General features: G+C 48.0%; 1 protein-coding gene across 1 annotated transcript; it reads left to right on the top strand.

Moving 5' to 3' along the window:
• The first annotated feature begins 9,418 nt into the window (after nt 1-9,418).
• On the top strand, nt 9,419-12,674 carry LOC119107452 (SET and MYND domain-containing protein 4). Its single transcript, XM_037230895.1, has 7 exons — nt 9,419-9,499; nt 9,893-10,073; nt 10,712-10,865; nt 11,342-11,497; nt 11,752-11,868; nt 12,066-12,195; nt 12,657-12,674. Exons 1-7 carry the CDS (start codon nt 9,419-9,421, stop codon nt 12,672-12,674), a joined length of 837 nt encoding a protein of 278 aa, XP_037086790.1.
• Nucleotides 12,675-13,557: the final 883 nt, after the last annotated feature.

The raw sequence follows: 13,557 nt of genomic DNA, 5'->3' as shown, positions 1-13,557 counted from the left end.
TAGCATAGGTATGATGCTGGGCATGCCTCCCGGGAGTACTTCTTCCGGTTCTCACCACAATGCATGTATCAGCTGATTATTGTTATGTCTTTTGCTAAGTCGGTCATGTCTTCTTGCTTTGTTGATCATTGTTGTTGCTTCGTGGGGGGGGGGGGGGGGCGGTTGTGGAACACACGAAAGCTTTGCTTGCAGTCAAGCACGCGCGTAACATCCCGTTAAGATGAAAGAACGTTTGTGCACCCGGTACAGAACGTTTATATAATAGGGAGAAAGCATTGCGAGGTTTAATGTACACAAAAGTCTGCCCCTCGTCCCTCAGCTGTTTGTCGGAGTCAGTACTAGTAGTAGAGGAGCGCTTTCAGCTCCACCTCACGCATGACCGTACAACTTTATTTTCAGTGTCATTCTTATCCAAAGGCGTCGCGGGGCTGCACAGAATCGGCGTTTGGCTGCACCAACGACAACACGGCTTTTCAAATGGGCTTCTAAGCACGCCATGAACAAGCAACGAGAAACTGCACCCTTGCCACACAATCATGGTCAGTACCTGTATTGCTACTTTAAAAACACGAGCATTACAGACGCTTAGCAATGAGCAGACAACACCATACATTACAATGAAAGTTACAAAATATCAAGGAATGAACAGGAAATGCGGGGCAATGAGTAATTCACATAGCATTCGTTACATTGGCCAGCCTCCCATCCCCACACGGGACTAAGATATGTAGCTCACAACACACGTGTAATCCCGGCGCCTGTTACAGCAGTGACATCACGCCGTTAAGTTGCCATGAAGTGCCGGATATCAGATGATGTATATCCCGGTACTTCCTTGCTGCAACGTAGTGCAGGGACATCTAAATATGAGGCACACCGTTTCAGTCACGCTCAGCCACGTAGTGTCGGTATATCATAGTGACGTAAAGGACGACTAGAACTGCAATAAAAATGTCATCGAAGAGGCCTAGCATGCCGAAGAACGCTTCGGGGACAATGTCCAGCGGCGACAGGAGGTACATGACTGCCGTGACGAAGCAGGCGACGACGCGGACCCGGAACATCAGCAGCAGGCCTCCCTCGCTGAAGAACTCCAGGCAGAGGTGGCGTAGCAAGCACGGCACGTCCCGGATGTATTCCAGCCACTGAAACCAAAGTTAAGCGTGGAGGCACGCCTTTTTCTACACGTACAAAATGACGCCGTATGTTGTTGCTCGAACCGCAACAAGTTTCTCACATCCTCAACAGACCACAAAAATGTAATCAGCCTGTTGTGTGGCTTTCTGCACTTATGAACAGCATATCGCTGGTCCTACCTCGCGTGGCTGACCAGAAAAGCGTCGATTGTAGGCGGCGACATTATGGCGTGCCGTCAAGCGAGCCTCTGCGCTCTCCAGCTCGGCGCAGTTCAGCTCGGCGTCGGTGAAACAGGCAAACAGCATGATCACCTACCGCAGGATCGGTTCTTTTGTGCCAGGGAAAGACGAGAGGTAGAGGTGGAGGAAACGAAGACGGAGGGAGAGGAGGGATGGAGGGAAAAGAATAGGTATATGGTATACTCAAGCGCATACATTCACACGCGAACGTAGCCCCCCCCCCTCCCCCCCCCCCCCACACACACAAAGTAACGAATGGCAGAGTACTGCTTTATCAGCGCAAAAGATTGTCTGACGAATTCGCCATGTGTATTTTTAATATCAACTGTTCGTAATTTCGCAAAGAAACTTTAACAAACGCCCGGGTGGAGTAGCGTGGGTCAATTTGACCCCCGAAGGTTTTTTCCGGGACGTTTTCCGAGCGCAACGCCGTAGTCGTACCAAATTTTGCAAAGCTGCAGGAAATTGCATAGCGGATCGTTTGGTATAAACAATTTAGATCTACCTTGTAGGGTCGTTGCCCTATGACAGGTCAAAGTTAGGTCATGGATTCAGCGAAGACGATTTTTAGGAAAAATTTTCAAGCTGATGCAGCAGCGGAATGTCAGACGGAGCTATACCTTTCTGAAATAGCTTCTCAGGCGATTTAACGATTCAATGATAAAATTTCAATGACCTAGGGTCAGGTATTTAGACCTAGGTTAAAACTCTGGAACAGGCTTCTGAAAGGTCAGGTAAGGTCACTGACCTAAAATGACCCCGTTCAGCATTTTTTTAGCAACACACTGCCTAGCGTAACATTTGACGTTTATTAAAATGCAAAGCTCTATGCAGCCTTGTATAAATTTGTGTCGCTATGACTTGCAAAAGGTCAAACAAGATCACTGACCTTGAATGAGCACCCGCGCCTTTTTTGTTAGAACAAGCATCTCGGTTCTGGGGCACTTTGGACAGCAATCTTGAATTTGGCCTTATTCGCTCTGATTTGACCCGACGGTCATGACCCAAGAACCTCACTTTTTACAAAAGTGAGGACACGTACAGGTCAACACACACACAACACAACACAAATGTCAACGCAACACAACACAGGTCAACAACACAACACAATAACAACAACACAACACACAACAACGCACACAACACGCCTTGTAAACTGAATGTATCTAGCTCTCTCAGATTCTAAGATCTCAGGGAGGGTCAAATCGACCCCCGCGAGCGGAGGGTATGCAACCGACCACCCGGCACGTGTTAAAGAATGAAAACACTGAAACCCGATGTAAATTATATCACATACTGAGGTTCTATAACTTTTTAAGAGCCTTGGCTTCATTTAACCGGGATTTGAACTTGAACAAAAAAGCTCGTGATAAACATTGGCCCTTTTCCCGCTAACATTTATTGCACTGGTACCTGATTTGGTCCCGCCGCGTTCCCCACGCGCCTAAATTTGAAAAGCCCAGAGAACATGAAAGATAGGAATGAAACTCGTTGTCTTCCGCCCGGGAAACATTACTCTGCAATCGTTTCCTTTCGTCATCTTGTACCACTTTGTCATTTTACGCTCGGGTTTTCTCATAGCAAGAAATCATAGCGTGCGCGAACGTCAACGTGCGCTCGGGTGGGGGTCAAACTGACCCCCAAAGGATTTTCCAGAGCAATTTTCAAACGGCCTGGCGTAGCATTCAACCGGCTACCTGGGCGCATGTTAGAGGGAGTGTTCCACATTTATATGGGGCTTTGAACTGAAATAGACATTTTGAAGACCTTTCGGGGCTGATCACAATCATGCCCTTCTTACGACATAAGTCCTAGTTTCTGAACTACACGCCCACAAAAATGGTGAAATGTATATCGGGGAGAGTATTTCAAAGTGACTTTGGTATTCATGTCATGATAACGTTATTCAAATCCTGCCACCCCATAAGCCATGCAGGGATCAAGACGAACAAATGATGTCGAGGCGTTCATATCTTGCGTTCGTGAGCGCGATTTCCAGATATAACAGCCGTCAATTGGCCCTCAGTCGATGATGTGCAAAACGCGATAACGTAATCAAACCACGACGCATTGAAGAGCTTATTTAGTACACAGAGCATTGTGCCGTCAAGAACAGTTTTTCCACTTAATAAGTATACCACGAGATAGAAGTAAGCTTATTTCATCATATCTGATGCTCGCTTTAATGCCTTCAAACGTCAAGCATCCCCTTTAAATGACATAGGTACACGATAATATGAAGCAAAGGCGTCTCCGGATTCAAACGCTATGGCTATTTGGATAGCCCTGACGACATGCCATGGCCCTGCTCATGCTTTTTCCCGAATTTGTTTCGCGCATTTCAGGTTTGGTGCCCGATTATATCTCTGTCCAAAAATGTTTGTGTGAAAAGGGCTTTTTCGAAGGTCTTCATAGGAAGAAGTAAACTGCGTGTATGTTGTCAAATTCAATGAAGCATATATTCACACACGCACGCCGTACGCACGCACGCATGTATGCTCGCACGTACGTACGCACACACACACACACACACACACACACACACACACACACACACACACACACACACACACACACACACACACACACACACACACACACACGCACGCACGCACGCACGCACGCACGCACGCACGCACGCACGCACGCACGCACGCACGCACGCACGCACGCACGCACGCACGCACGCACGCACGCACGCATGCACGCACGCACGCACGCACGCACGCACGCACGCACGCACGCACGCACGCACGCACGCACACATTGTATATATATATATATATATATATATATATATATATATATATATACATGCACACCTTTAAATGTATATATGTTGGGAATCTGCGTCCATCGCTACCAACAATTGGGAAATCAGGTAGTGTTCTCTTTATAATAGCTTTGGTTCCCTGCCTGAGGGTCATTAACCACTGATGGATTGGCAATCAATGTCACGAAATTGTCCAGTAGTTAATGAGTTTTTTTTCATTTCTAACACTCTATTGGCTGACTACGTTGGCAATATGATGATATGGTATGGTATGATAATCTTGCTACCTGATCCAGCTCATAAGATCTGAGAAAAGTTGTGCAGGATGAATTCAGCGAAAACAGACCCCTCTAAGACCGTGCGTCCTAAAGGGATGTTCGGCGTTTGAAGAGATTGAAGCTAGCATCAGATATGATGAAATAAGCGCAACTATTGGCATGCTTTAACCGAAGATGTTTGCTCAAGACAACGCAATTCCTCTGTTTAATAAACATGCTCCTCAATACGTCACTGTTCGATTACGTCATCGTACCTTGCACAACATTGATTGAGAGCCATTGTGCGGCCGTTATATCTGGAAATCGTGCTCACGAACACCAGATATGAGCAACTGAACAATATTATTTTCTAGGCCTTGGTCGCTACATCGCTAGAATGCTGCGGCAGGATTTCGATGACGTTATTATGGCGTTACGGATGCCTGGATGATCTTGAAATAGTCTGGACATCCTCAAGGGCGCGTAGTTCAGAAACTGGAAAAGCTTAGGTCTTACGAAGGGCAAGACTGTGAACTGCACCGAGCGATCTTCAAGATGGCTAGTCCAGTTCAAAACCCTACACAAATGTAGAACATTCCCTTTAAATCCAAACATTCCACTCCCTATTAGGACTCACTGACGCCTGACAGCGGTGGAGTTAAGTGGCGAAAACTTTGCGTAAATACTGATACACCAGACGGGGGTTGTGATCCGAATTACATTCAAATTCATCGTGGTGAGGAAAAAGCTGCGCTGCATCCTAACGAGGGGGGGGGGACGAAAGTCCCATGCGTGGCTTTGGCCGCTCACAGAAAAGCTTATTGGAGAACAATGCATAAATCGTCAACATGCCATAGCGGCACAGAAGTGAATCCGAATGCGCTGCATGATCTTCAAGATGGCAATTTCGGTCCAAAGCCCTTCACAAATGTGGATTACCCCCTTTAATACTGCACGGTACACCACTGATTTCAGTCTCAAATTCCAATAAAATACAATAGGCTGCAAAATTTACTATATTTAGGTAAACATGCACTCGTCAGTGAGTTTGGGCAACCGAAGCACGGATGGGGGATTGATTATCGTCATTGTGCCGGAGAAACACGAAAGGGCTCACCTGTTGACGACATACAGGGCATTTCATTGGATTAAGCGGACTGCCATGGCCATAGTACGCGAAAAAGCAGTCGGCACAGAACAGGTGTGCACAGTTTGTTTCCACAACATGGCTAAGTCCGGCCAGACATATCGGGCAGGCTGAATCAGCGCTGTTGGCACTGGGCCACCGCCGTTGGCTGTCGGCGGACACGATTCTGTTGTTCCCTGCAAAAAGATATGAGATAAATCATCATCATCACCGTTATATACGTGCATGTCATTCGCCAAGCGGTCTTTCAAGTTAAGTATAACGTTACATGGGTACATCGCAGATCCACGGGTAAAGAACAAAACATCATAGCTTTGGCGACAATGTACCGATACTTAATTCGAAATAGGTAATGCAGAAATATGCAGCGCCATAGTCTGAGCCACAAAAAAACATTACAGAATTAGAAGCATATTACATGAACAGCACACCACATATTTAAGCGATAATGGGGTATGCCAGCCAGGAGACAATTTCTCCGGCACACCTCTGCATTCTACATCATCCGCTTACGTATCCGCACACAATCAGTTTTATCACAGACATGAACAAAGCGGCAAACATTTTTGTGGCTATCAATTAAAAAGTGTTCTCAGACGTAAGCAATCCAACCACTGGGCATAACCAGTAAGCACTTACCAATGTCTTAAATTCCCAATGTGTAGTTATATGGCTTTGCAATAAAAACACTCGTTTCCATTTAAACCATGCTGAGCTTATCAGCACATAATTTCAATACCAGCTGACAATTTTGAAGTTATTGTGAGCGGCATAGATATAAAACTAGTCAGAACCAGCCATACCACTTGAACGAATCAGTATAAACTATTAAACTCACAAGATAGCACACGGGATTAACTAGAAGCTTAGTTTGCTGCCTGATGCAAGCAGTCTGAATTAATTTGGTTCGCATGAAATTGAATCAAGGACTAGCCTGTTCCTTTATGACAATCTGGTACCAGAACCTACTCAAAGTTTGGCTATTTAAGGGGATGTTCCACATTCGAAGATATTGAAGAAAGCATCAGATGTTATGAAATAAGCCCACAGGTGACTACTAGTGTACTTTTGAATTGAAAGGACAGCTCTAGACAACACAATTTCTCTGTTTGGTAGATATCCTCATCGCCATTGCTTGATTACGTCATCGCACCATACACCACATCAACAGGCCAATTATTGAGAGCCAATTGACAGTCGTTGCATCTGGAAATCGTGCCGCAGAACGCCAGTTACAAACGACTCGACAATGATATTTTTTACCTTACTCGCCACATGGCTAATGGAAGGGCGAGATCTAAATAACGTTTTAAGGTGTTATGGGTGCCTGAGTGACCTTGAAATGGTCTCCCCGAAAGTTTACACGTCCTTCCGAGCGTGTAGTTCGGAGACTGGACATGCTTATGTCTTAAGAAGGACGGAGCTGTTAACTGCATCGAATGATCTTCAAGATAGCCGTTTTAGTTTATAACCCCATACCAATGTGGAACAATCCTTTAAGTGCTCTATAACATGCATTTATTGGTGGTTCATACGGTGCCAAGAGGCTCATGACCGAGAAGAGATGTAGCAATTATTGTGGGTCTACTTTTTCATGTAGCTCCTTATTCATAACGCGCAGCCTTGTAATAAATGCGGGATGCATTATACTAGCCCAGTGAAGCCGTTTGGAGTTAAAGCAAATTACAACTTGTCTGCTTGTTGCATAGTAACTTACGTGGCATGGCATCTGATGACGGTTGTACACATTTGTATTTGTTCAGTCACTTTCATAGCGGTCCACACCACGGGCGTCAGGGATATTATTAAGCAAGGAAGGCCATTGCTGTTCCTGGCTTGCACTACACCCATAAATACATCTATCGAAGATTTAGTCGCACTTGACTGTTTCAGTGCCAAATCCAGCCCTGGGTCACATTTAAATCTAACTAATCACCGTGTGCTGGTAATCATCGCTTTTTTTTGGGGGGAGAATGCATTTTTCAATTATCATAGCCGGTGCAAGAGCAACGTAACCAGGTTTTGGTTGTGGAGCTTTCATCAAGTTTGGCAGACCCGCGTCCTGTTTATGCTGCTTGAGTAATGCAACCATATTCCTACCATTCAAAGTTTTTCGGCCTATAGGTAAAAACCTTCCTAAATAGCAAGTACTATTAACAATTACAAATATGGCACGTATGCGTCAAAAATGCACCTCAGAGATGAACAATGTATGTGTATATTGACGTCGATCAACACTGCTGTTGTAGCCACAGTTATTAGCTGCGGAGTTAATGCAGGTGAAGTTGAGGTCTTGTGCTCCGGACGCGCACAGCCTAGAATACTTCACCTTTACGTTTCATTCGTGCTAATACTGTTATGTGTAAGGGTGCGGGCTAAATGCTGCTTAACAAGTTTTGTTATTTGTAACTTCTCACTTTAATTGGACGTGCCTTTTTGAATTCAGGCTCAACCACCTGAAATCGGCTGTACAGCCAGCTGCTATGTTGCTTCTGAAGGGTATTGACTATATCATATGCTGCATACTGCACTTGTTGCATGTCTAGGAATGCTGCATATCTTGCATTTAACTGATTTTTTTCATTTTTTGGCCAAACATGCAAGTTGAAACTTGCAAATTCATTGTGGTATGAGCATGTCTGATCTTTTCAGGCATTGGGTGAAGGTCTAACATTGGATGTGGACAGAATTATGCTCCTGCAAGTTATTGCAGAAGAGGGTCATGTGGCAAGATTCTTTGAAGACACAAATTTAAGGTAATGTCAATATTAATGGTCTGAGTCAAGTAGGGTTTGTCAAGTGCAATTAGTTGTGATGGGATTAGATGTTAAACATTTCTCTTTGACCTAGACCTATCCAGAGTGCTGGGACATATTAATAGAATGTCTTATAGCATTTTAACTTTATCTATAAGCATGCAACTAATTGTTATCTGATAAAATGTTACTGCAATAATAACACCACCAGGTGGTGGCTGTATTGCACTGCACTGTGCTTGCATTGGGGCAAAACAATTGAAAATTATCATGTTTCAAAGCTGAGACTCCAAACAAAAAGAGATGCCCTGTTTGGGACAAGACAGTATGATGCAAATTTCTAAATATTAGACTATGAACAATATTTTGGTCAGCCACCCTCTTGGCTAGTAGCAGTTTTAGGACTTCCATGCTCTAATTCCATCATATTTGCTCATCTATTTCCTCGGCATGATGTCAGGGGACAGAGCCCATCACAGCATGCTAATTTTAGTTTCCTTGAATATTATCTCTCCAAAATGTGGTCTGTTGGCTGCATCCAGCTTAAATGATGGAATATTGTTGCTTTTACCTTTCTCTGCCTCTAGAAGTATTGATTGTAAGGCTGCTTTCCTAAAGTTACACTACTCACATTTGGCACATGTAGGGTTCATGTCACAAAACTATGCAGACTTGTCATTTCATAAGGAAACAACTTGTGATGACAAGAAAGTTACTAACTAAATCAGAAAGGGATCTGATCATTACATTAATATTTAAGTCAACATGTTGCTTTGACCAGCCAAGTGCCCTTACTACTGGCTTGGGTGAATGTGAACAAGCTACACTGAGTGATTGCCATCAGTTAATGTATGATGATTAAAATGCATTTGAAATGACCCATGTACTCCAAGAAGATAATGAGTTTAGGTGATGTTGGTTATGTATGTTTTGCTGCTTATTGCTTCATCATATGCTGCAAATTTCAGTAGTGTGACAGCAGTAACCTGCTTTACTTCAATGTGTGTTCAAAGCTGGGTGCATGAGCCATCAGTTGATGTACTCCACCCATAATCTGTACCATTTCAGACGCAAGCTCAGTGCTCTTCAGTCTACACCCCAGCTCAAAGATGGACGCTTTGGCAAAGTCTCAACGTGAGAGCGGGAACAAAAGCTTCCGCGCCGGCCGCTTCTGCGAGGCGCTGCGTCCGGTACGGGGGAGTGTGTGATGGGAGCTGCCAGTGCGGAGACGCTGAGCTGCGGCTTTGCAAACAGATCGGCCTGCGCTCTTCCACCTGGAGCAGTTTGAGGTATGGCCTGTCTGTGTGATAATAGTTTGTTGGGACAAAATCACTTTCGAGTTTTTCGGTGTGATAATATGGGATTCATTGAAGTTTTGCGTTAGTGGATGCATTCAATTTTATGCTTTCGTTTTTTTTTTACTCGCCGGCCTGTGACTGCAATAGTTTTTCTTATTTTCAACGCCAGGAAATGGCCCATAACGTTGTTAAAGTAAAGGTGGCTGGGCCCACTGGGATAATCATCTAAGGGGCGACTTTTTGACTCATAAGCTCAAAGCCCATCTAGACATTACTCTATTTCAGGACAGCCTGTGTGACATGGAGAGCGCGTTAGCGGCCGGCTACGCGTCTGAGCGGCACCACAAGCTGCACGTGCGCCGCGCGCGCTGCCGCCTGGCTCTGGGCCGGCCTGACAGCGCCCGCTCGGCGCTGGTGCAGTACAGGGCAGCCGTCCACGATCTGCACCTGGGAGACATGGTGAGAGGTCAGTGACCTCGCCCTGGTCAGTGCCACGGACGACCGTAGACGGTCTGTACCTGGGAGACACAGCTGGAGGGCGGTGACCCCTCCCCAGTCAGAACAGGGTGGCTGCGGATGATCCGGGGTTCAGAGGCGCTGCCAGAGAGGTGTGCTCAAATAAGCCGCCAGTCGGAGGTGCCTTATGCAAGACGATTTCGTATGGGTTTTGGGACATGGCTGGCGCGGCCTTCGGCTCTTAGCTAGAGCTCAGTATTCTGACTCACGGGATTCGGATAAATTAAAATCTTTTCAATCCTCGAATCCCAAAACCAGGATTAGAACGCTAAGAATCAGGATTCCAGTCCTAAAAACTGCGCGGAGTTCTGATAGCCATCGTTTACATATGAAATTGCACGCTCGAAGTAAGATGCGATTTCACTTAAGATCAAGCAAATGCAACATGTATGTTTTTGCCCTGTTTCGAACTTGCTCGCCGTTCCCATTTTAGTATTGCTGATTGATAATCGGTCGGGCAATCATTCTTGTGTGGTGTATTGACATGTACGCAGCGTTGATCTTTTGTGGTGGTACATGCTCTCGTTATTACAATGCATTAGGTTATGCGTCCTGTGCATTGGTTTAGACCTGTCCAAATGCCGCCAGGGAAGATACTGAGCGAGGCGGACGCCTTGGAGGCGGCCATCTGCCGGACGGCGGCCGCCGAGCCGCATCCCGAGGGCCCGGACGAGCCGCCCGGCCGGCCGGCGGTGGCCGCCAACGCGTCGCTGTCGGGCGCCGATGACTGCGTCGAGCTGAGGTGTGCTGGGACCGTCCCCGTCAGACTGTGTGGGACGTGTGGACCGTCCCCGTCAGACTGTGTGGGAGTCGGGGCCAGTCAGGTGGCGCTAGTGTGAGTCACAGTGAGATGCAACTGCGGTAAACTTTGGTTCTTGTCTGTTTTTGTTTGCCTGCGTCCAGGAGGCTGCGTACCAGTCTCAGTTTCAGGTGGGTAACAAAATACTGCAAAACCTAGCATATCAGAGCCTCTCCAGAAAGGCTTCATCACTACTCAGCTAGTACGCGGCGCAGACGACTGTTGAATGAGCGTCATCATGGGCTCTGTGATGCGTTTATTCAACCTTATCCTACCGTCATGCGTCAAGATGCCGTCAAGTGTCGATGTTTCGACGGAACTGGGAGAGTGCACTTCGCGGTTCACCAAGTAGCACATCGATTTGGACGTTGGCGCTTAAGTGGCATGGCTGCCCTTGACATTCGTCACCGTCGCTGCAGGCAGACCGAGAAGAAGGGCCGTCATATTGTGACGTCACGGATGGTTCCGAAGGGGTCCGTGCTGTTTGTGGAGGAGCCGTACATCTGTGTGTTATTGCCCACACGCCGTCTCGACCATTGCCACCACTGCATCAAGCAAACGCATGCCCTTGTACCGTGAGTATTCCGTCTGTCTTGTCTTGCTCACTTTTCGGGCTTAAATTCCATTTGCGCTCTAGCCATAGAGCAATGGGACACCTACTTGAGCTCGCGTCATGCCCGACTGGAGCCCCCTCCAGTCGGAGGTCATGAGTGGTTTGGTGCATATCGTTTTTGAGTATTTCTGCTCGGGCTGGTGGTTGCCGTGTCCTGGAAGCCTTTGTGCCCGACATGGCTGTACGGCGGTCGCGAACTCTGCGCCCTGGCCGCAGGTGTTCCCGCTGTCGGGACGTGGGCTTCTGCAGCGCCGCCTGCCGGAGCGCCGCTGACGCCATCTACCACGCGGCCGAGTGCGGACACGCCATCTTCCTGGAGGCGTTCGGCATCGGGCGGGGCGGCGGTGCGCATGGCGCTGACGGCCGGCTGGCGCCGCCTGGCGCGGCTGCGGCGCCAGCTGCGCCAGGCGCCAGCCGCCGCGGAGCCGCCCGTCCGCGCTGCGAACGGCCGCCTCTCGGGCGACGGGCCCGAGCCGCCCCTCGAGGGCTGCCGTGGGGGCGGTAACACTGAGTGAGGACGGGGCGGGCAGCGTGCAGGGACGTGTGACGGTGATGCGCTGCGGCTGCTCCCGACCGGACGGCGATCGGTACCTGGCGGTGTTTCACCTGATGCACCACCTGCGGGAGTGCGACGAAGAGAGCGCCTACCACTACTCGCGGGTAGGTACAGGGAGGGATCTGTGGCCGTTTTCGGGTATGCTTGTTGGTCCGTATCATATCTGGATGAGCAATTTGACCACGCAGTGCTCGCAGTACCTGGATTATTAAAGCAGATGAACGAAAGTGTATCGTTCCCAAATGTGTGTTGCTGGTGAGCGAGCAATCACAGTTGTCTCTTACTTCCTCCCCGCCTCAGTTTTGTCAGTTTCTTAATTTCGTACCCCCTTAGCCATACAAATGACTCTAAAAAGTCTTATTCTTCCTCGCTGTAATCCGAACTCCTCGCAGGCAGCCGCCACTCTGGCGGCATTCTTGGCCGAGAAGACGGCGTTTTTCGGGCGAAGATAGTCCGCCATCACAGCTCGACATGTGTTGGACTGCCGCCATCCTGCTGCGCCACGTTCTCCAGCTGGTGTGTAACGCGCATGCGCCGACCAAGCTGATCCCGGTGCCGACCGAAGGCAGCGTGGCGCAGCTGAGCGAGGAAGCGCATCGCCACGGCCATCTATCCGTCCGCCAGCTACATGAACCACGCCTGTGATCCGTCCATTATAAACAGGTGGGTGGGCGGGGCGTGCTGAGGTGCTCTGCGTTTGTGCTCGAGCCACAACGTGGTTATGCTGTTAGCATGGGGGGAAAGAAGCATTTCAGCTTGTTGGCACTTCTAGTTGACGCAATTGTGGCGTGAAGAAAAGACGCGTGCAGAAATCAGGTGAAGTTAAGACAGATGGATATTAAATTTTTACCATGCATTTCTGTCGGTGTTTCTCCAAGTACTTCGTGCACCATCCGCACTGGTGCCTTGTTGTTGATTGGGAGTTTTAGGGCGCGCCCACTACTGTAGTCGTTTTGCGCCCAACAACATGCGCATTGATGCCTTGCTGCATGGCCTCGTGAGCATATCTGTTTCATGCTGCCCGTAACGTTTGTTGTTCTTATTTGCCTCATGCGCCATGTAAAAGTACATTCGCCGCCCCGACCACTTTGCCCTGTGACCGGTTGCCGTCGTCCCCGCCGGCAAAACGGAGGTGAACGGGAAATGTGCGTGTTGTGTGGACCACAGATACTCCTGTATACATATACAGATACAGATACAGATCTCCGTACTCCTGGCGCGCTGACGCTGAGTAATTTCATGCTGCCCTTGCTTGATGACGTCATCTCAGGATGGTCACTGGATGTCTCGACTGCGCAGTTTCTGGGAGCGCACCCTGATCGTACGGAACGTGAAGCCACTGCGGGCCGGCGAAGAAGTGTTCCATTGCTACGGTACGTAACACGCGGTCTGCTGAATTTTGAGCGGACTCGGCTGCAGATTGCTTATTCCTCTGCTCGTTACTCGTTGAATCCGCTCTGTAAGTC

The sequence above is a fragment of the Pollicipes pollicipes genome, unplaced genomic scaffold, assembly GCF_011947565.3.
Source record: "Pollicipes pollicipes isolate AB1234 unplaced genomic scaffold, Ppol_2.1 Scaffold_6686;HRSCAF=7923_pilon_pilon_pilon, whole genome shotgun sequence".
NCBI classification, from domain to species: Eukaryota; Metazoa; Arthropoda; class Thecostraca; order Pollicipedomorpha; family Pollicipedidae; genus Pollicipes; species Pollicipes pollicipes.
This window is presented reverse-complemented; position numbering and strand designations above follow the sequence as displayed.